At 44.1% G+C, this 23,272-nt stretch overlaps 1 protein-coding gene across 2 annotated transcripts in view; it reads left to right on the plus strand.

Moving 5' to 3' along the window:
* LOC141102826 (solute carrier family 26 member 6-like) overlaps positions 1-23,272 on the plus strand; it is a 48,650-nt gene that overhangs the window by 22,581 nt on the left and 2,797 nt on the right. For both annotated transcript variants that reach the window (XM_073591850.1, XM_073591852.1), the window contains exons 9-20: positions 1,089-1,236; positions 1,833-1,946; positions 2,143-2,220; positions 3,923-4,018; positions 6,365-6,471; positions 8,082-8,151; positions 12,439-12,531; positions 16,911-17,024; positions 19,267-19,335; positions 20,015-20,200; positions 21,174-21,228; positions 22,904-23,040. In XM_073591850.1, the coding sequence (XP_073447951.1) occupies positions 1,089-1,236; positions 1,833-1,946; positions 2,143-2,220; positions 3,923-4,018; positions 6,365-6,471; positions 8,082-8,151; positions 12,439-12,531; positions 16,911-17,024; positions 19,267-19,335; positions 20,015-20,200; positions 21,174-21,228; positions 22,904-23,040 (1,267 nt within the window). The remainder of the gene's footprint in view (positions 1-1,088; positions 1,237-1,832; positions 1,947-2,142; positions 2,221-3,922; positions 4,019-6,364; positions 6,472-8,081; positions 8,152-12,438; positions 12,532-16,910; positions 17,025-19,266; positions 19,336-20,014; positions 20,201-21,173; positions 21,229-22,903; positions 23,041-23,272) is intronic.

Here is a 23,272-nt window from a genome sequence, read left to right on the forward strand (position 1 = left end):
AATAATGGAAAGCCAGAAAACATGACCTGTTGGGGCGCCTTGAGGACTGGAGTTGAGAAACACTGATCTGAACAACCTGTAGTATAGATGGGCCCCAAAGAGGGCCCTTGTGCAGCTGCTCTCAAAACACAAATGGTTGTCCAGAATGCAAAGAACAACTTACCAGTGAAACAGGAGAAAGAGACCCTCAAAACTATGAGTCCAAATGGATGATCCCAAAATATACAGTGTGTCACGTCTACCCCTACGCAGGTGGTCAGATACTATAGCTTGCTACTGTGTGCTTCACCTATAGCAGCCCCCTTTCCCTTAAGGCAAGCAGGCCTACCAGTACTTGGTTGCACCAGAACTTATACACAATGCTATAGTGCCTGGCCACCACGCCAGGGCAGATGCGAACTGAGCAAACAAACAGACTACTTGCAGTTAGCAGACAGATAGCGTGGTTCTATGACAGTCCAGGTAAAAGGCAGGCTGAGTTCAGGGAATAGTCCAATAATCTGGGCCGAAGTCCTACACAAGGAAATCTAATAAAGCAGGGCAGACAGACAGGGAGTTCGATCAGGAACAACACAGGTATCATTCGCTATCACAAGAGAAAGACAGAGTGCTGGGCCTGCCTATAACAGGTGACTGACCACATCAATCACCCAGTAGGTGGACACAGACAGGGAGAATGCAACAGCCAAAACCCGGATGCTGGAATGAGGAGCAGGAGCACTTAATCCTGACACAGTGCCTTGAAAAAGTATTCATACCCCTTGAAATTTTCTACATTTTGTCATGTTACAACCAAAAATGTAAATGTATTTTATTGGGATTTTATGTGAACGACCAACACAAAGTGGCACATAATTGTGAAGTGGAAGGAAAACTATTATCATTTTTCTTCCACTTCACAATTATGTGCCAATTTGTGTTGGTCGTTCACATAAAATCCCAATAAAATACATTTACGTTTTTGATTAAAACATGACAAAATGTGAAAAATTTCAAGGGGTGTCAATACTTTTTCAAGGCACTGTATGTTTTGTACAATCCTATACACTTTAAAACCCAAATTAATTTGTTCTTTATTTGTTTTTCAGCCTAAAGGTTCCCATGTTACCTGACTTCAGCCTGTTCAGAGACATCCTTGGAAACTCATTCGCTATTGCCGTGGTGGGATATGCCATTACTATTTCATTGGGAAAAGTATTTGCTTCTAAACATGGCTACAAGGTGGACAGCAACCAGGTATAGTGGGTCATTTGACCCAAAAGTTAAAGTGGAAGTTCAGCCAAAACCTAAACCTCCTCCCGGCCTGATTCTATTCCTAATCTATCTAACCCTGTAAAGAAAAGATTGTTACATATTCTGAAGCTGCTCCAGTCCGGTCCTAGGCTGCGCTGTCAGCGATGGCTTCTGTGTAGAGGCAGCTGCCCAAAGATGCCCCTTATTAAGTCTATGGGTGCCATCATCTCCTATTGATTTTGTCACCTTTCTCTCTCTACACAGAAGCCACCACTAAAGACCGGAGCGGCTTGAATTCTACTTCCATTTCTCCCCAATCCATACCAGACCCTTATCTGAGCATGTGGGCAGGAAAGGGGGGGGGGGGGGGGCGAGTGGGCTGTATGCTCAGATAAGGGTCTGGTATGGACTTTGGGGGGGGACCCCACTCCATTTTTATTTTAAATTTGGTTTGAGGTTCCCCTTAAAATCCACACCAGACCTGAAGGGCCTTGTATGGATTGGGAGGTGGGGACCCAATGCTGAACCCAATGCTCAACCATACCAGGCCACATGCTGTACCACAAACAAAGAATAATCCCTTTTTTTCCCTTTTTTAGGAGATAATGGCTATCGGCATCAGTAATTTCGTTGGAAGCTTCTTCCAGTGTTTTCCCATCAGTGCCTCTGTGTCTCGATCAGTGCTCCAAGAAAGTACCGGAGGAAACAGCCAGGTGGGTTACCTACACAGATAAGAGTGGAAATCCTGTAGTCAAACACAGTACAGATATTTGTCCTTATTCTTAAAAAAAAAGGAACTAGGATCTATCTGGTTGCTACAGTTCATATAAATTAGTCCGAGGCTTATTATTTTATTCTGAAATACAGGATGTGGTATGATTTTATTATTCTTTGGTTGTTTGCAAACAGGTAGCCAGCGCCATAGCATCATTTGTAATCTTTGTGATCATCCTCCGGGCTGGGGAACTCTTCCAGGACTTACCAAAGGTAAGCGAACGTATATAAAATAAGGCTAAACAGGTGTGTAGGCACTACAAGCCAGGACTAATGTACGAAACGCGTAGGCTGTTTTTACAGCGTTATACATGTCTTTTCAATAAAGGAATACTATTTTCTGGATGTCATCCTGAGTGCCAACCATCCCTTTCCTTATAAAATACGGATGATGTGCATATTCACAAAAGCAAATTGCAGTCATATTCATCGTAGCAGTCATTGCTATATTCACTGTGACAGTGATAGATACTGTATATTAGAGACGGTGCATGATTCTTTTTATTTATTAGATATGATATGAAAGTGGGAAGGCAACACATTTCAGGGGCCTCACCAATCCCCCTTTATCTTGGACATTTCCAGGGACTCTTTTAAGTACCCCTGTCAACAGATAGCTGCCTCCAGAAACACAGTAATCAGAGAACCTGACTTTGTCCACTCAAGGGGTCCCATAATACACATCTGCTCTCTGAACCAAAGCTATACAGTAGGTCTTGGCATGTTGGACCTTTGTAGAGAGACCACTGCTTCTACACAGAAAGCAAGGGTCCTTCTTTGCACCATGCTGGCAGGGGATGGTTTTTTCTACTCTGTGGATGCTTTTTAAGAAAAAAATAAACTATAAGACTTTGCATGCCTTTTGTTTTTAAGTTCCTGTAATGTGAGCAGCTAATTCAACCCCTTCATGCCGACCGTACGTAAATATGCGGCCCCACCGGGCCGGGCTTTTTTCCGTGGGGCCGCATATTTGCGTATCTCCCATTGTGCTCCCAGCAACAGAGACTGGGGTCTCACGGAGAGTCCCAGGCCCCTTACTAACGATTGGTACACCTGATAGCTGTGATAGCCTCGGATTGGCTCATTGGCTGATTGATCAGTGACTGTGAAGCCTGCCCCTGTGTTTTCTTTCTCTGTGAATGGAAGAGAGAATAAATAAATAAATAATAATAATTAAAAAAAAAAAAATACAAAAAAATACCTAGATCCAGGTTTGATCTAGGTCAGTGCCAGGGTTAGTATTTGGGTCAAGGTCAGGGTCTGTATTTTTTTTTTTTTGGGATGGGATTTATTTTTTATTTTTTCATTATCAGAGTCAGTTAATGTCAGTGTGTTTTAGGTAGGATAAAAAAAAAGAAAAAGAGCACTGTTGTTTTTGGGCTATACTATGGGTACAAACAACTAACATACGCATATGTGGTATCACTGCGATTATCAGGAGCAGGAGAATTCAATTTGGGTTGTTATTTGGTGGAAGGCTATGGTAATGGAAAGAAATATACAGCTAAATTTAAAAAAACATTTTTTTTACTATTATGGGACAGTTTTTTTCTTTGAAAATTTACCACCAAATGAAAGCCCAATTTGTCCTGCAAAAAACAAGGTATAATCCACCTGGATGCACAAAGTAGTTGTGATGATATGTATGATTTTACTAACACATATCTAAATGCCTAAGCACAATTTTGCAACTTTGACTTGTTTTACCCTTGGGCACGAAGGGGTTAAAATTAAAAACTAATAGCGCTTTAAGTCAAATTGTCCGGTCAAGACTTGGCCTAATAGTGATGTAACTTGTGTTTGTCAGAAGGATGTCACCCCAGCGGCAGTCTTCAGAGTCCTCTCATGACAGGTTTACTTTAAAATAATTTTGGCCTTTGGAGGACCTAACCTATTAATCCTTTTGCTATTGCAGGCCATCTTAGCAGCAATCATTATAGTCAATTTGAAGGGGATGTTTAAACAGTTCTCTGAGGTCCGTGTCCTATGGCGAACCAATAAAATCGATCTGGTAAGAAATATTTTATATTCATGCTTGGCAGGGGTTACAGGTAACCAAGATGATGGTATTTTGAAGTAAACAGAAGAAAACAAGTACATTGGCAACTTTCCTAAAAAATTAGGTGGAATTTTGCTTGCCCCTGCCGGCAATTTGTTGCCCCCCTGCCTCATGGGACATTGCACAGGAAATATATGAAGCTGAACAATAATGATTAAAGGAATGTCTTTCAGAAAGTGGGACTCCTTGTCTCTGGTTGAGGATGACACCTAAGATGATGTGGTAGGCTAGTATTTAAGTCTTTTGATGGACTCCTAGGCTTATTGTAAGGTAGAAAGAAAGTTGGTTGACAATTACTTTAGTGTTTTCTTGAATTTGTTTACTCATTAAACTCTGGGGAGAGAATTGGGGCACGGGGAGCCCAAAAAATAGCAAGGCAACTCAGGTATTCTAGTGGCAGTAAATATTGATGTTGGCCCATTAAAGCAGCCAAGCAAATTGCAAAAACTATGAGAGCGGTCAACAACTGTGGTTAAATGTTAAATGAAGTAGATTCTAAGCCAGGGTTTCTCAACTAGGGTTCCTCCAGAGGTGGCTAGAGGTTCCTCGAGCCATAGGCAATTTCTGCCTCTCAGATGAGTAACCACTGACACCAATGATCTTTTTAGCTATCTGTAAGGAGGAATCTTCCCAATGACCACAAAAGTAAGGAACATTCTTCACAATGACTATCAAACTAATATACTGTGAGCTGTAAATGTTATAATTAATTTTTGGGGGTTTCCTGAAGCCAAAACGTTATTTCAAGGGTTCCGCCATGTTAAAATGGTTCAGCAAGGCTTTTCTGAGACCTTGTCCCAGGTACCTTAGTGATTACGCAGTGAGACCTTCTTCCAATATCCAGCCTAGCAGCTTCTCCCACACCCTCCAGGACACCCTTCAGCATAGATGTCTCCTCCAAAGACACTCCATATAGGCAACCATCTTCATGTTCTGCTCCCTCTGGATCTACCCTCTAGGGGCAGTTGCAGCAATGAGCAGGGAGCCACCTTCACCCTGACCTCCTCCTCCGCACCCCGGCTTGACCCACCAAGCACAGCTGGGCACTCACCGTTATTCCTGAAAAGAGCCTGTACACACCTGGGATCAGGATCCGCCCATCACTTCGCCCTCCTCTGCATGCTTTGATCTGCTCTCCATTCCCTCTTGGTGACAGCAGCCTACTAAACAGCAGGCAAACCTAGGTTTTAGTTTGCCTGCTGGGGGGACGGGTATTTTAAAAATCCAAATCCTGGGCAAGTGGCTGGGAATTCTGATTTTACTGGTGTCAGTGGATGCACTAATAACCCCCAACATCGGTGTCAGTGGATGCAATAATACCACCCAACGTTGGGGTCAGTGGATGCAATAATAACACCCAGCGTTGGGGTCAGTGGATGCAATAATAACACCCAGCGTTGGGGTCAGTGGATGCAATATTTACCTCCAACATTGCTGGCCACTGGCAGTGAAAATTAACCCCTAACCCAACATTGGTGATCATTGTCTTTATGGACCTTGCTTTGTGCAGTGTTCCAAATCATTTGGTGGAGGAGGGATTATGGTGTGTAGTTGTTTTTCAGGGTTTGGGCTTGGCTCCTTAGTTCCGGTGAAGATAACTATTAAGGCGTCAGCATACCAAGACATTTTGGACAATTTCATGCTCCCAACTTTTTGGTAACAGTTTGGGGATGGCCCCTTCCTGTTCCAACATGGCTGCGCACCAGTGCACAAAGCAAGGTCCATAAAGACATGGATGAGCAACTTTGGGGTGGAGGAACTTGACTGGCCTGCACAGAGTCCTGACCTCAACTCGATAGAATGCCTTAGGGAAGAATTAGGGTGGAGACTGCGAACCAGGTCCTCATGTCCACATCAGTGTCTGGCCTCACAAATGCGTTTCTGTAAGAATGGTCAAACATTCCCATAGACACGCTCCTAAACCTTGTGGACAGCCTTCCCAGAAGAGTTGAAGCTGTTATAGCTGCAAAGGGTGGGCCAACTCAATATTGAACCCTATGGACTAAGATTGGGATACCTTTAAAGTTCATGTGCGTGTAAAGGCATGTGTCCCAATACTTTTGACAATATAGTGTATATATATATATATATATATATATATATATATATATATATATATATATATATATATATATATATATATTATAGTTATAGATTACATATAAATGAGGCAGGTTTGATCGATCACTTGGTATTGTTTCAGCTGTCACCCTTCTATGCTTCTACACAGTCATGTAGCTATTTTCTTCATGTTCACAAGTTTTTTATGTTCTTGAGATATTTTTTTTTCTCCTTCAGATTATCTGGTGGGTGACCTTTGCAGCAACCATTTTGCTAAACATGGACATTGGCCTGGCAGTCTCTGTGACGTTTTCTTTGCTGACCATTATATTTCGGACACAGATGTAAGTACTGTAGACCCCGGTATTACAATATCAGGCAGGAATGTTTGGTTATTCTTTAGTGACTTTTATTTATTACGCTATGGTGTCAGTGCTGATTATATATGGCTTATATACAGTATCTCACAAAAGTGAGTACACCCCTCACATTTTTGTAAATATTTTTTTCTATCTTTTCATGTGACAACACTGAAGAAATGACACTTTGCTACAATGTAAAGTAGTGAGTGTACAGCTTGTATAACAGTGTAAATTTGCTGCCCCCTCAAAATAACTCAACACACAGCCATTAATGTCTAATGCTGGCAACAAAAGTGAGTACGCCCCTAAGTGAAAATGTCCAAATTGGGCCCAAAGTGTCAATATTATTATTGCCATTATTAGTGCCATTATTTTCCAGCACTGCCTTAACCCTCTTGGGCATGGAGTTCACCAGAGCTTCACAGGTTGTCACTGGAGTCCTCTTCCACTCCTCCATGATGACATAACGGAGCTGATGGATGTTAGAGACCTTGCGCTCCTCCACCTTCCATTTGAGGATGCCCCACAGATGCTCAATAGGGTTTAGGTCTGGAGACATGCTTGGCCAGTCCATCACCTTTACCCTCAGCTTCTTTAGCAAGGCAGTGGTCATCTTGGAGGTGTGTTTCGGATCGTTATCATATTGGAATACTGCCCTGCGGCCCAGTCTCCGAAGGGAGGGGATCATGCTCTGTGGCCATCAGGAAAGCGCCCGGAACCAGCGTAGAACGCATGGAAGTGACGTCACGGGCAGCTGGACTGCTTCCCGGATGACTGTTACAGTTCCAGGGGATGGTTAGGCAGGATACGCGCTTCTACAGGCCTCAGCTGAGCTCCAAGCGTGTAGCCTACCTACCCACCCCCTGGAACTGTAACAATGATCCCAGAAGTAGCCCAGCTGCCGGTGGCGTCATTTGCGTGCATTCCACGCTGGTTCCGGACGCCTTCCTGGTGGCCACAGGACGTGCTGCAGACTCTCCAGCCACATTGGAGGCCTTCTTGGTCACTTGGAGCACCAGGATCCCACAACACCATCAGATTACAGATGAGCCCATGTTTTTACTTCTTCTTGTGAGTGTTTTTAGTTACCTTGCCATTAAAATTTGCTTGTAATACTGCACTTAGGTGGTGCTTCCTGTGTTCTCCCCTCTTTTCTGCATACAGAGTTAGCTCTCTCTGAGGACAGCAGCCGCCTTTATCATACCACCCCACCATCCTTTCCTATGGACTGACGAATTATCTACAGACTGTATGTTAATGATCTATCCTTATGCACAGTCACTATGTTTTTGCGCTAACAGTAATTGTTATCATAGCTATGACTTTGCCTGGGTTGAGATGATGCTTTCAGTCCGTTGCAGGCAGGAGGAAGCATTTTCTAATTTTTTCAGTCCAGAAAGTGCATAGTGACCCTAGATGATGTCTGAACAAAGATGGCACTGTCCTCCTGGAGGGAAAAGCAGATGAAGGCATTGTGAGAGATAATAAAGACCTGGAAGTGTTACACTGACATATTGGTTTGTGTGTAGAGTTATAATTAAAAATATATCTGATGTTATGTCCACTGGAATAAAATGGGACTTTTTTTTCAGGTCCAATTACTCAGTCTTTGGACAAGTTTATGGAACTGATGTCTACAGAGATGTGTCCAGGTGTCAGCAGGTAATTTGGTGGTTTAATCTTATCCTGGTATGAACCTCTCTTCACCTAACATTCACACTCACTGTTCTGGGCCAGTACATTTGTAGTAGATTTCAGAGTGGAGATTCAGCTGCAAGAATTTTTGAAAATCTTAAAGCTGTCCTCACTGTCCCTTAAAGTACAATTATTTTTTTTTTCAGTTTTGCTCTGATACCCCTAACTAAAATGTAGTGGAACTAATTGCCTCCAGAAGTCACCTAATTAGTAAATACTGTGTGTAATTTATTCTCAGTATAAATACAGCTGTTCCGTGAAGCCCTCAGAGGTTTTTTAGAGAACCTTAGTGAACAAACAGCATCATGAAGGCCAAAGAACACACCAGACAGGTCAGGGATAAAGTTGTGGAGAAGTTTACAGCAGGGTTAGGTTATAAAAAAATATCCCAAGCTTTGAACATCTCACAGAGCACTGTTCAATCCATCATTCGAAAATGGAAAGAGTATGGCACAACTGCAGACCTACCAAGACATGGCCGTCCACCTAAACTGACAGGCCGGGCTGTCAGAAACCATGAATCAGACCAAGACAGAAGTACAGTTAAATCACACTTGTTTGATACTAAAAGTAAATAGAACAAACGTAGTCAAAACAAAGCCAAAGTTCAGTAAACGGAGCGGATAGTCAGACAAGCCAGAAAGTCAGGAAGCCAGGAATCAGCGTAGTAAAACAGCAAGCAGGATATGGAGCCAGAAGGAATGTCGGCCAAGGGCTGGACGGCTTAAGTAAGCAGGACTGATGAGCAGGATATCATCAACAGGTGGGTCACTGTGGAGAGATAGGAGCTGGCAATTAGCCGACAGCTGAGTGGCCAGCTCAGAGAAGGAAGGGCTGAGCTCAGCCCTGACATGGACAAGGAGAGCATTAATCAGAAAAGCAGCCAAGAGGCCCATGGTAACCCTGAAGGAGCTGCAGAGATCCAGAGCTCAGGTGGGAGAATCTGTCCGCAGGACAACTATTAGTTGTGCTCTCCACAAATCTGAACTTTATGGAAGAGTGGCAAGAAGAAAGCCATTGTTGAAAGAAAGTCATAAGAAGTTCTGTTTGCAGTTTGCAAGAAGCCATGTGGAGGACACAGCAAACATGTGGAAGAAGGTGCTCTGGTCAGTTGAGACCAAAATTGAACTTTTTGGCCTAAAAGCAAAACGCTATGTGTGGCAGAAAACTAACACTAAACATCATCCTGAACACACCATCCCCACCGTGAAACATGGTGTTAGGAGCATCATGTTGTGGGGATGCTTTTCTTCAACAGGGACAGGGAATTTGGTCAGAGTTTATGGGAAGATGGATGGAGCCAAATACAGGGCAATCTTAGAAGAAAACCTGTTGGAGTCTGCAAAAGACTTGAGAATGTGGCGGAGGTTCACCTTCTAGCAGGACAACAACCATAAACATACAGCCAGAGTTGCAATGGACTGGTTTAGATCAAAACATATTCATGTGTTAGAATGGCCCAGTCAAAGTCCAGACCTCTGCGTTTCAGAGCATGCGCGAGACTCATACGGAGCATGCGCGCTCCTTTCTCAAGTGTCACTTGAGAAAGGAGCGCGCATGCTCCGTATGAGTCTTGCGCATGCTCTGAAATGCGTTGTTTTTCTCCTATACCCCGGTAACATCACACGCTCACTGGTTCGCTCCCAGAGCCGAATACCTCCATCTCCTCCAGCCACAGAGAGGATCAGCCGGCTTCCTCCAGGGTCATCGCAGTTACCACAGCTGGACATTCCGCTCACACAGGACACGCCAGAGACGTTGGAGACAAACCCTTGAGATCTCACTTTCCATGAGCCTGTCATCCCTTACTTTGATGTAAGTGTTGGATAACATACCACTGTAACATTAAACCTTGCATTCAGAGGTGCTTTTCTGTTTTTTTTCTAAACTTTATATCAATGACAAGGAAGCCTGGACCATCATTCCATTGAAGCCCATTGATGTACAAGCCCCTGGATCTTTCCTGTAGTGCCTGAGGCAGGTGCACTGCGCCAACCAGCCTGCTGCTTTGCAGATGTCTCCATAAGCAAATGCCCAAATTTAGAGGTGTAAAAATGGACTTAGCTGAATGAGCCTGTAGCACTTCTGGAGGCTCCTTCCTGGCCACACTTTTCTGGGTGACCTTGACTTTCCAAGATGACAAGGTTTTGCTGTAGGTTCCTCCTCTGAATTTGCCTTATGGAAACACAAACAGCCTTCTGGAGGATTTTAAAGCTTAAAGTCAGCAGCTGCAAACACTGTAGCTGTTGACTTTTAATAAGGACACTTATCTGTCCAGGGGGCCCACGATGTCGCCCCCCCTGAGGCCGACCCGTCCATCAGATCAGGTGCAGGCGGCACCATTCCAACTAAAGGAAACCGGCAGTGGAGCCTTGCGGCTTCACTGCCGGTTCCCGACTGAGCATGCGCGAGTCGCGCAGCGCTTTGTGAATGGCCAGTTTGCCTTCTGGGACACACACAGGTCCCAGAAGACAACGGGGGGGGGGGTCCCCGCAGAAGAGGATGCGATGTCCTCGGCCGCGGCCTGGCTGGATCAGAAGTACTTCCAAAAATGGTAAGAGAGAAAGTAAAAAAAAAATGTAAATATCCAAACACAAGGGGTGGAGAGGTGGTCTTTCATTTAAGACCACCTCTCAAAATTGGGTGCAACTCCGCTTTAACTAGGAAGCTGCTTGAAGGTAGACATTTTAGAGACTTGGTACATCCAGCGCAGGTTAGATACTGTCTCTGCCGGACAGGATGGAGCCGCCACTTTGTAAGATGAAAACAGTCGCCACCTAGGGAACAGGTGCTCGAGGGGCATGGGCCCCAACTTGTCCGGAAGGAATAAGATGTAGGACTTTGTAGCTCCAAATGCTTGCAGAGCCGATATTCTCCCCCTTGACGTTATCGCGGGACGCTGCCTCTCAACTGACGTCCCGCTGAGGACAGCTTTCTGATGATGCAAAGTCCTGGCAGGGAAATCCAGGACCAAAATAAAAATCTACTGGGGAACGTTATTCCTACTCAGGGCAAAGTCTCAGGACCGACCTCGTGAAGCATTCCCCTGGCAGCTCACATGCCCATTTTCCATGGTGAAAGCTGAAATGGCTGAAATGTGAGCCCTTACAGAACTAGGCTAAGCCCCAAATCCAGATCCATGTGAGGAAATTATAGCAACTCGGCAACCTCCGCATTGCGAGGATGAAAATTCTGCTCAGGCTGTGAACCTGGTCCAGACTTTGGAGTAAATAGCATTTGTTGACGTCCTTTCTGGAACCTTGTCAGGACTGAACCACTTCCAGAAGAAGGAGAATTGGGAGGTTGCTCTCAGTCAGACTTTTATAGATTTGGACAGGTCCTGTGGGTGGATATAGGGGCGGGGCTATATCATATGTATGCTGCCATGTTGGCCTCAGGAAAAGGGGTTATAACCCTCCCTTACTCTGTCGAAAATGGGGAAAAAAAAGTTTTGCCTATAGTTCTACTTTAACCTTTTTCTTAGTGTGGAGAGGGATAAGAACCCCCATCAGGTGTTTATTGCAATCTCTGTCCCCACTTTTTATACTAACCCTCTCTTTTTGTCCTGGTGACTACTTCCCCTGGGATAGAAAGTGATAGGAAGTGCAACTTTTACAGTGGCCACCACCAGCCCAGGAGGTGAGGTAAGAGTAGAAGAAGGCAACACTTGTTTTTCTTTTTTGAATAGAGTAAGGGAGGGATATATCCCCTGTCAGGTATGTTTGCCATCTGTGTCCCATGGGGGGGGGTTTCCCTTCACTTCCTGTTCTATAGCCAAAACAGGAAGTGAGGGGAAAGCCCCCAAAGTGAGGGAATCCCTGGTTGTCCCCATTGGGAGATTTCCTTTTTATTCCTGTTCTGGTGTCAACCCAAAATTTGGGATTTACTTTCACTCTTGGTGATATTGGTAAACGGGATAAAGAAAGAGGGTTCATCTCCTTGATATGGGTCGCAGACAGCAATAAAAACCTGATAGGGGTTCTAATCCCTCTCCACTCTATCCAAAAACTAAAGAGAAAGTTTTGCCTTTATTTACTTTAACTTTCCTCTAATACGCTGCTCAGCACCAGTTGGGTAGAGCTATGAGCCAATCACGGTTCTCCTGCTTTGCATGGTGCGGTCAGTTTAAAATTGCCTACATCAGCATTTACGCCAGGTTGGTAAATATTCTGCTTTGTAAGCCATTTTTTTTTTTTATTATCTGCTATGCTTCTTTTTGTTTATGTGCTAAAATATACACTTTGTATTTCACAGGCCAAAGAGTTGCCAGGAATTAAGATCTTCCACTCTTCATCCACAGTCTTCTACGCCAACGCCGAACAGTACAGCCAGGCTCTGTATCGGAAGGTAACAGTAATGAGATTTCACTACTTGGAAGGGTTTTTCCTCCTAAGCCGGCCTTGCATGGATTGAAATTCGGCTGGTTCAGCAAGGACTGCTCATAAATTCGATCCATGAATGGGCACTGTGGCCGATCAACATCTGTACAACTTCCCTGTTGGATTTCAGCTGCTCGAATGTGTGGATGGGGGGAACTGGATCGTTTTTTTTTTGTTCTACCTGCTGGTTGAATGAAATAACCGACCAATGTATAGGCAGCTTAAAGTGTCACTAAACCCACATCATAAAAACCTATCCATAAATGGTGTATTACATGCTGTACATACTTACTCCGTCACTATTCGTTTTCTGTATTCTGCAAAAAACCTGGTTGATCCTGCTGCTCTCTATCTCCCCCTCCTGTCCATGTCCCCAATTCAGCTAGGGATTTTGCAGCTGTGGTGGCAACTCTGCACATGCTCAGTTTTCAGTGAGTTTCTATGCTGAGCATTTCCTTCCTACCCTGTTTCCCTGAAAATAAGACCTAGCGTGATTGTCGGTGTTGGCTGCAATATAAGCCCTACCCCCCAAATAAACCCTACCCTCTTTCCCTGAAAATAAGCCCTACCCTGAAAATAAGACCTACAAGGACTTTAACTAGGGCTTATTTGGGGGGTAGGGTTTATATTGCAGCCATCACCGACAATCACGCTAGGTCTTATTTTCGGGGAAACAGGGTATCACATCTGAGCAGCTCTTGTGACTATATAGAGTCCTACATGTGGGTGTATACACAGTGGTAAATGACAGCCCACTCCCTCCCTCCTCCTCCATGCCCACTAACCAGCTAAACAAAATAGGGGTGGGATATTACATGTATATTGATGGAGGCTTCACCTCACTCTTAATTTAAGACACAGGCTGGAGGGGAGTGGCACAGCCTGTGACTGGCAGAAATCCGCCCACACCATGTTATATGTTAAAAAATTAATAAAATACTTAATTTCTAATATATATATTTGTATAACCATTTAAAACACTATAGTGATATTGATTATTTATCTTTACTCTGTATCCCAAAGGCTGTTTTTTTTTTTTTTTGAACATGTGACCAGCAGCAGAGGACTAGAAGCGCCTCCTGCTTATGTTTCCCTGCAGACAGGCTGGGAAAGATCTGGGTCATGTGACAGCTGTATATCCATTAGGTAAAAGGTAGATTTACAAAAAAAATTAAATATTTAAATTGCCCTCATCCACAAATACAGAAACAGAATGGATAATGTTAATTAAACAGTGTGCGTTTAGTATCACTTTAAGAGTGCAGGATTCCGTGGCTTTCAGATAAACTACCTCTGGAAACAGGTGTGGTTCTCCCTTAATGTATATGTACAGTGCCTTGAAAAAGTATTCGTACCCCCTGAAATTTTCCACATTTTGTTATGTTACAACCAAAAACGTAAATGTATTTTATTGGGATTTTCTGTGATAGACCAACACAGAGTGGCACATAATTGTGAAGTGGAAGGAAAATGATAAATGGTTTTCAAAATTGTTTACAAATAAATATGTGAAAAGTGTGGCGTGCATTTGTATTCAGCTCCCTTTACTCTGATACCCCTAACTGCAATCTAGTGGAACCAGTTGCCTTCAGAAGTCACCTAATTAGTAAATAGAGTTCACCTGTGTGTAATTGAATCTCGGTATAAATACAGCTGTTCTGTGAAGCCCTCAGAAGTTTGTTAGAGAACTTTAGTGAACAAACAGCATCATGAAGGCCAAGGAACACACCAGACAGGTCAGGGATAAAGTTGTGGAGAAGTTTAAAGCAGGGTTAGGTTGTAAAAAGATATCCCAAGCTTTGAACATCTCATGGAGCTCTGTTCAATCCACGATCTGAAAATAGAAAGAGTATGGAACAACTGCAACCCTCCAAGACATGGCCGTCCACCTAAACTGACCGGCCGGGCAAGGAGAACATTCATCAGAGAAGAGCCAAGAGGTCCATGGTAACTCTGGAGGAGCTGCAGAGATCCACAGCTCAGGTGGGAGAATCTGTCCACAGGACAACTATTAGTCGTGCTCTCCACAAATCTGCCCTTTATGGAAGAGTGACAAGAAGAAAGCCATTGTTAAAAGAAAGCCATAAGAAGTCAGGTTTGCAGTTTGTGAGAAGCCATGTGGGGGACACAGCAAACATGTGAAAGAAGGTCCTCTGGTCAGATGAGACCAATAAAAGCAAAACTCTATGTGTGGCAGAAAACAAACACTGCACATCACCCTGAACACACCATCCCCACCGTGAAACATGGTGGTGACATCATGTTGTGGGGATGCTTTTCTTCAGCAGAGACAGGGAAGCTGGTCAGAGTTGATGGGAAGATGGAGCCAAATACGGGGCAATCTTAGAAGAAAACCTGTTAGAGTCTGCAAAAGACTTGAGACTGGGGTGGAGGTTCACCTTCCAGCAGGACAACGACCCTAAACATACAGCCAGAGCTACAATGGAATGGTTTAGATCAAAGCATATTCATGTGTTAGAATGGCCCAGTCAAAGTCCAGACCAAACCTAAAATTGAGAATCTGTGGCAAGACTTGAAAATTGCTGTTCACGAACGCTCTACATCCAATCTGACAGAGCTTGAGCTATTTTGCAAAGAAGAATGGCCAAAAATGTCACTCTCTAGATGTACAAAGCTGGTAGAGACATCCCCAAAAAAGACTTGCAGCTGTAATTGCAGCAAAAGGCGGTTCTACAAAGTATTGACTCCGGGGGGCGCCATACAAATGTACACCACAATTTTTAGATATTTATTTGTAAAGAATTTTGAAAACCATTTATCATTTTCATTCCACTTCACAATTATTTATATTTGTGTATAGATATAAAAACATTATAAATACCTTTTTCCCCCTTTTCTTTATTAAGTAATCACATCCCCTCTTTTATCAGCTGCGTAAGAAGCTCAGAGAGCTAGGGGAGGAGAAACAGCAGTACACTGGTCTTCCCAGTGATTGGCTGTGGAAAAGGGGGAGGGGGTGGGTGTCAGCACAAGTCTGATCATTGGAGCAGCTGACCCTGCTGCACTTTCATGTCTAGGGTGGTCAGTTTTTAAAAGGAAAGCAGACGAACTAGAAGGAACACTTTTTCATACAAGCACATGGAACCAGCAGGCACCAATCAAGGAATATGAAGTTTGGGGTTTACATATTCTTTAACCTGTTGCTGCCTATGTAGTGCATATGTGCAGTGGCAAAGAGTGGACTTTAATGCCCTCACGCCGCACATACGCATCCATGGGCAGCAGAGGTTTCTGTGCCAACAGCACACTCACTGCAAGCTCCCAGAACAATGACTGAGCTGTCACTTGTAATGATTGGGAGCCGGACGGACCATCCTTTGATCATGTGACAGCCAATGACAGCGGTCACATGATCGGGTAAGACCAGTTAGAGGGATGCCAGGACTGGGCAGGAGGGGGTTAAAGGATATCTAAACCCCAAAACAAAAAAGTAATATATTGCAGCTTACCAGTCCTTAGAGCCCTTTCACACTGGGGCGGTTTGCAGGCGCTATTGCGCTAATAATAGCGCCTGCAAACCGACCCAAAAGTGCCGCTGCTGTCATCCCAGTGTGCAAGCCCCGAGGGCTTGCACACTGGAGCGATGCGCTGGCAGGAAAAAAAAGTCCTGCCAGCAGCATCTTCGGAGCGGTGAAGGAGCAGTGTGTATAACGCTCCTTTACCACTCCTGCCCATTGAAATCAATGGGACGGCGCGGCTATACCGCCGGCAAAGCGCCTCTGCAGAGGCGCTTTGCGGTGGTATTTAACCCTTTCTCGGCCGCTAGAGGGGGGTAAAACCGCCCCGCTAGCGGCCGCATACCGACGGTAAAACTCCGCTAATAATAGCGGCGTTTTACTGCCGACGCCGCCCCCGTCCCAGTGTGAAAGGGCTCTTAGACTTGGTGGCTGCATCGGTTTTACTTTTTCTCCTTACTTTTTTTCTTTGCTTCTTTTTACTTTCTTTAATTTTTTAATTTTTTTTACACATTTTTGCAAATATAGATAAATACCTATTGACCCCCTAAAATGCTGGTGTCCTGGTAACTTCCTTGTGCACTAAACCGATATATAAAATAATCTTACCAGTTTCCCAGCTACCTTTTGTGCACTACAAAAGAACACCTCCTTATGTAATGGAGAAGAGGAGTGGATAGGGATTAGTAGTCCAAATCAGAAGAGCAGACTAGGGTAATATGCCTCCCTCCATAGATACAGTGCAGGGAGTGAGCGTTGTCACCCGAGGGCAGGAAGTGTCGTATTCCCAGGATTATCAACAGGCAAAAATAAATGGCAAAAAGGGGAAATTAACTCAGCCACTTTCCGTTTGTCCATCCTTTTGTGACAGTGTGGACTGGATGTTGAAAGAATCATCGAAAAGAAGAGAAAAGCCTTAAAGAAAATAAAGAGAAGAGAAGAAAAAGCTTTGAAAAAAGCGAAGAAGGGAAATGAACCTAAAGAGGTAAGCAGAGATTGGCTTTACATTTGTTTTTGGCATAGCAAACCAAATGCCCCATCGTAATAAAGTTCAATGTCTCAAATGGAAGCATCACCACTTTTAAACGGAGCTTTATGCCGCGTACACACGGTCGGATTTTCCGACGGGAAATGTTCGATGTGAGCTCGTTTTCGGAAAGTCCGACCGTGTGTACGCTCCATCGAACATTTGCTGTTGAAATTTCCGCCAACAAATGTTTGAAAGCATGTTCTCAAATATTCCGCCAACAAAACTTGTTGTCGGAAATTTCCGATCGCGTGTACACAAGTCCGTCGCACGAAAGCTCACGCATGCTCGGAATCAAGAAGAAGAGCCGCACTGGCTATTGAACTTCCTTTTTCTCGGCTCGTCGTACATCTTGTACGTCACCGCGTTCTCATGTTCGGAATTTTTGAGCCAACATTTGTGTGACCGTGTGTATGCAAGACAAGTTTGAGCCAACACCCTTCGAACAAGAATCCACGGTTTTGTTGTCGGAAAATCCGATCGTGTGTACGCGGCATAACCTAAGATAAACAATGGGGTTTTGTCTCTGCAACATTGTATCAATTCTGTATAGGTATTCCCTCTCTGCAGTAGCTGATTCATGACGCTGTCAGTAATGAGCACAGAAATCTCCATACGCTTAGCAGAGGTCCTCTTCATATTATTCCCTTTTCTGATTGAATGTTCTTAGACCAAAATGTAAGGGCTCGTTCACACCAAAACGGTAAGAAACCCGCATTCCCCCCCATCATGTTCAAAATGCAATGAGTGTGTGATCCACATCCTAAAAAAACGATCAATAAATGGTGTATTCCATGCTGTTCATACTCACTCAGTCACTGTGAGATTAGTTTTCTGTATTCTCCAAAAAGCCTGGTTGATCCTGCTCCTCTCCATCTCCCCCTTTCTGTTCATGTCCCCAATACAGTTGGGGATTTTGCACAGCAGTGTTGGCAGCTCTGCACATGCTCAGTTTTCAGTGAGTTGCTGAGAACTTCCTCCCTATCACATCTGAGCAGCCCATGTGACTATAGAGTCACACATGTGGGCGTATTCACAGTGGTAAATGACAGCCTACTCCCCCCCCCCCTCCTCCATGCCCACTAACAAGCTAAACACAATGGGGGGGGGGTTTACATGTAGATTAATGGAGGCTTCACCTCCCTGCTATTCTAAAACACAGGTTGGAGAGGTGTGACGCAGCCTGTGACTTGCAGAAATTTGCCCACACCATTTTATTGCCAAAAAAATTATAAAAATGTCATTTAAAGCATACTGTATATTTGAATGCCAATTTAAAACAGCTTATTGATATTAATTATTTATTTTACTCTATGAATGAATGAATGAATAATTTGTAGAGCGCTGCAAATGCGAACTGAATCGCCTCAAGGCTCTTGATTCCAAAGGTTTTTTTTTTTTTAACATGTGATCAGCAGCAGAGGACTAGAAGCTCCTCCTGCTTATGTCTCCCTGCATACAGGCTGGGACAGAGCTAGGAGGGAGTGGACGAGCAAGCGCCCCCCTCCTTGACCGTACCAGGCCACATGCCCTCAACATGGGGAGGTGGGTGCTTTGGGGCAGGGGGGGGGCTCTGCGCCCTCCACCCCAAAGCCCCTTTTCCCATGTTGATGGGGACAAGGACCTCTTCCCGACAACCCTGGCTGGTGGTTGTGAGGGTCTGCAGGCAGGGGGCTTTTTAGAATCTGGAAGCCCCCCTTAACAAGGGGGCCCCCAGATCCCACCCCCCCTCTAATTGAATGAGTATGGGGTACAATGTACATACTCATTCACCCAAAAAAAGTATAGTGTTACAAAAAAACAAGAGACAGGTTTTGGAAATGTCCTTTATTAAAAATGAAGAATGTACCCCGTCGCAGCTCCGTGTTTTCTTCCTCTGGTCTTCCCCTTCCGCTTCTACCCTTTAACACTACCCTTTTTTTGGGTAAATGGGTAGGGTAATAATGTACCCCATACTCATTCACATAGGGGGAGGCTGGATCTGGGGACCCTCTTGTTAAAGGGGGCTTCCAGATTCTGATAAGCCCCCTGCCCGCAGACCCACACAACCACTGGCCATGGTTGTCAGTAAGAGGCCCTTGTCCCCATCAACATGGGGCCAAGGTGCTTTTTTTTTGGGGGGGGGGGGGCGGCAGAGCAGAGCCCCCTTACACATGCCGACATATGAGATTAATGTACCAATCTACTTCCCCTGCCACAGATCTCGGGGAATGACAATCTGGCGTTTGATCGTCTGGAACTTGGAAAACTTGACTATGAGAGAGAAGAGGTGAGATTTACCCAATCCTTTCTTTTTTCAGTTCTGCTCCTGCATGTTTTATTGCCCGTGTTACAGTAGATATGAAACCCTAAGGCTCCATTCACACCTGCGTGTTTTTAGGAAACGTGCAAAAACACGTCATGCTTGCAGTGCCATTTATTGTTACAAAATCAATGGGCTCAAATCGCACTGCAAAGAATCAGATGCGATTCCTCTCTAAATTGCATGCAGTTTACGGCACCACTCCTGTGTGAACCCAGTCTGAAGTCACTTATGACAAGCCTGGGTTCAAACTGATACGGTGTGGGGAAACTGCATCAGATTCAGACAGGAATCGCACCGCATTTTTGTTCAAATCACATGCAATTCTTTGCAATGCAATTTGAGCCCATTCATTTTGTATTGGTATCAGTTATCGGAGCAAATACAGGAGTACAAGTACTTGTGCAAATGCTAAGTACCGGTATCGGTGTGCAACCCTACTGTGTACTAATAACATCTTCTGTGTCGTTTTTTTTTTTTTTTTTTTTTTTTTTTTTGTGTGTTTTTTTTTTTTTTTTTTTTAATAAAACACTTGTTTTTTACTCTTTTTCCCTTCTTTGTTGCATCTCCGCAACAAAGAAGGGAAAAAGAGTAAATAAATCTGAAGACTAACCTATTATCATTTCCCATCCCGACATAATGATAGAACAAAGAGCAAGATATGACTGAGGGCTCCATTATCGTTGTCCCCGGCCAGGCGACCAGAGATGAGCCCGGTGGGAGGAGCCTGCTGCAATCTCTGGGTTTGGACAAACCAAATTTCCACTCTTTGATCCTGGACTTTTCTCCTGCAAATTTCGTAGATACCGCCTGCGTCAAAGTATTAAGAAAAGTAAGTTCATTAAATACTGAAATTTCCCAGCTGATGTTTTTTAGTATCATACTTACATACATGCTTTGATGAAGGCTTCTTAGCCGAAACGCGTCAGCGTAGCCTGTACCCGTGTACCCATGTAACCCAATAAAGGACTTTTATTCAAGAGCATCCGAGTCGCCAGCCCTTTTCTGGTTCAAATACTGCATTTTGGGGCCTGAACGTCCTGGCTAGAGCACCGGATCACAGTTCATAGATCATCATATTGGCAGTGGAGCTGGGGTATCATTTTGCTTCTTTTTTTTTAGTATCATACCTGTGGTCGGCGCAGTCCTAATGCTCCTGGTGTGATCAGGCCCTAAGGCCCGGTTCATGTATATATGGCTCTCCGTGTGGGTTTGCATGGGCATGACAGCTCATTCATTTTCCTGCGCTTTTTAAAAACGCATCCGTACGGAAATCGCATGGTGCAACTTTTGCGCCACATGTGAGAAACTGCTCCATGTTTCCATGGCAGTGAGAAGATGATGTGCTGCAACCTTTAGCAACCAATCAGTGAGCAGTAATGCTGTGCACTAAGGATATGCAGTAACCTCTAGGAACCAATCAGTGAGCAGCAATACTGTGCATCTGCGGTAGGCGGTGAGCAAGTGGTTAATATTCAAAGCAAGCTCCCCCATCCATTCATGTCTTCATGCTTTATTTTGTTGAGAAATTACTTTGAAAAATACCTTAGCATTTCTAGGTGCGACCATCTTGAGTAAGGGCAGACAATTTACAGTATGTAGCTGTAGCATTTACTTCTAGAATCCATCTGCCCTTAGCTCAGGCATGCAGGCTGGAGAGTGTGCTTAGCTGAGAAATCCCCTTCTCCAGATGAAAGGAAAAAAATGCCCATGAAGACTCCTGAGATGTATGACATCAGTTTAGCCTAGGCCGGAAACCAGGAAGTAACTGATTAAATGTAAAAAAAGTTATTTTTATCTTGCAGATTTTCAAGAATTTTGCTGAAATAGAAGTGGATGTGTACCTGGCGGGCTGCAATGGTAGCGAATGCTTTTAATATCTTCAAAAAGTTTGCATCATCACAAAATAATAATTTCACGTTAGGGGGTGTGTATTGTGCTAAAAGGTGCCCCTCTTTCCCATTTCAGAAGGGAAGTTTTGTGCGTATACGTGCAGACAAACCTTTTTTTTTTTTTTTTTTTTTTTTTTTTTAGATTTGGATAGAATAAGGAAAGACTAAACTCCTATATTTTCATAAAGTGCCTACTGATGTCTTATAATGCACCTCAATGCACACAAGTTTTACAATACATGCCAGTGCATGCGCATTACGCACTCGCTAACACATGGAGTACGGAGCGAATGAGTCTACTACTACTGAGGTTATTTTCTTTTGCTGTGTTGCTTTAGGCCCCATTCAAACTTTACGTAGAGTGAACTTGCGTTCTTGCTCGCGCTTTATGTGTGGCCGTGTTTTTTTTTTTTACGCGATTCTGCGTGTCGTGAAATGAATGGGCTGCCCTGTGTGCGTTTGTCACCCGAAAGAAGCTCCTCCTTCTTTTTAGGTGACAAGCTTCACGCGATTTTTAACTTCAGCCCCGGAAGGATTTGCCCCTTAATGATCAGGCCTTTTTGTGCGATACGGCAACTGCGTCACTGACAATTGTGTGGTCGTGCGACGTTGTATCCAAACAAAATAGACGTCCTTTTTTTCCCCCACAAATAGAGCTTTCTTTTGGTGGTATTTTATCACCTCTGCGGTTTTTATTTTTTGCGCTATAAACAAAAAAAAAAAAGACCGACAATTTTGAAAAAAAAAATTTTTTTTAACTTTCTGCTATAATACATTTACCCCCAAAAATATCAAAAAAAAAAACATTTATTCATCAGTTATTAATTCTTCTACATATTTTTGGCAAAAAAAAAAAAAACTCAATAGGCGTATATAGATTGGTTTGCGTAAACGTTATTGCATCTACAAACTATGGGATAGAATTAGGGACTTTTTTAAAATGTATACTTTATTGTTTTTACTAGTAATGGTGGCGATCTGCGATTTCTAGCGGGACTGCGACATTGCGGCGAACAAATCTGACCCCAAATGACACTTTTTGGGGACCAGTGACATTATTACAATGTACGGTGCTATAAAAATGCACTGATCAAGGTAAAAAAGACACCGGCAGGGAAGGGGTTAACACTAGGGGGGCGATCAAGGGGGTTAAGTGTGTTCGCTGGGTGTGTTCTAACTGTAGGGGGGGATGGGCTACCAGGGACATGACAGAGATCGCTGTTCCCGATCACTGGAAACAGAAGATCTCTGACATCTCATCTGGCAGAACGGGGAATCGCCTTGTTTACATAGGCAGTACCCCGTTCTGCCTCTGTACACAGCGATCGCGGGTCGCCGGCGGATGGTCGGCTAGCGCTTAAAGGTGCGTTTTGCTGCAATTGCAGAGTGACTCTCGCGGCAAAATCGCGGCAAAATCGCAGCAAAATCACACCGTGTTTGGGCTGCCATTTACAATGAATGACACCGCATGTCGCACATTTTGCAGCAGTTGCCACTTGACCCCCCCAACCCAACCCCCCCCCCCGTGATTCCAAATCACCAAGTGTGAATGGGGCCTTATTATTCAAAAGAGATGTTGCCTATTTTGCTCCATATATTTCTATAGATACAGTGACAATAATATCAATATTTCATTTATACAGTGACCGTGATCACCGGCCTGGAGGAAGGGAACCTATTCAATGAAACCATCACCAAATCTCAGGTGTTTCCCTCTATCCAGGACGCCGTTACATTTCTGACCATGGATCACGACCACATCTCCATCCACGGTGTCAATGTAAGTGATAATATGAAGCTGCTGACTTTTAATAAAAAGGACCCTTACCTATCCAGGGATCCAGCCCCCGCCCTCACCCGGGTCAGTTTTCCAATCTTCGGGTCCCTGGTGCCGGCATTTTTACTAACTCCTTGCAGGTTCACAGCCAGCTCCCCACTGTGCATGCGCTGCGAATGGTCCCACAGCCTTCTGGGACCTGTGACATGTCCAAAGATGCTGCAGGCAATGGAGG

This window comes from Aquarana catesbeiana, linkage group LG07, assembly GCF_042186555.1.
Source record: "Aquarana catesbeiana isolate 2022-GZ linkage group LG07, ASM4218655v1, whole genome shotgun sequence".
Lineage (NCBI taxonomy): Eukaryota > Metazoa > Chordata > Amphibia > Anura > Ranidae > Aquarana > Aquarana catesbeiana.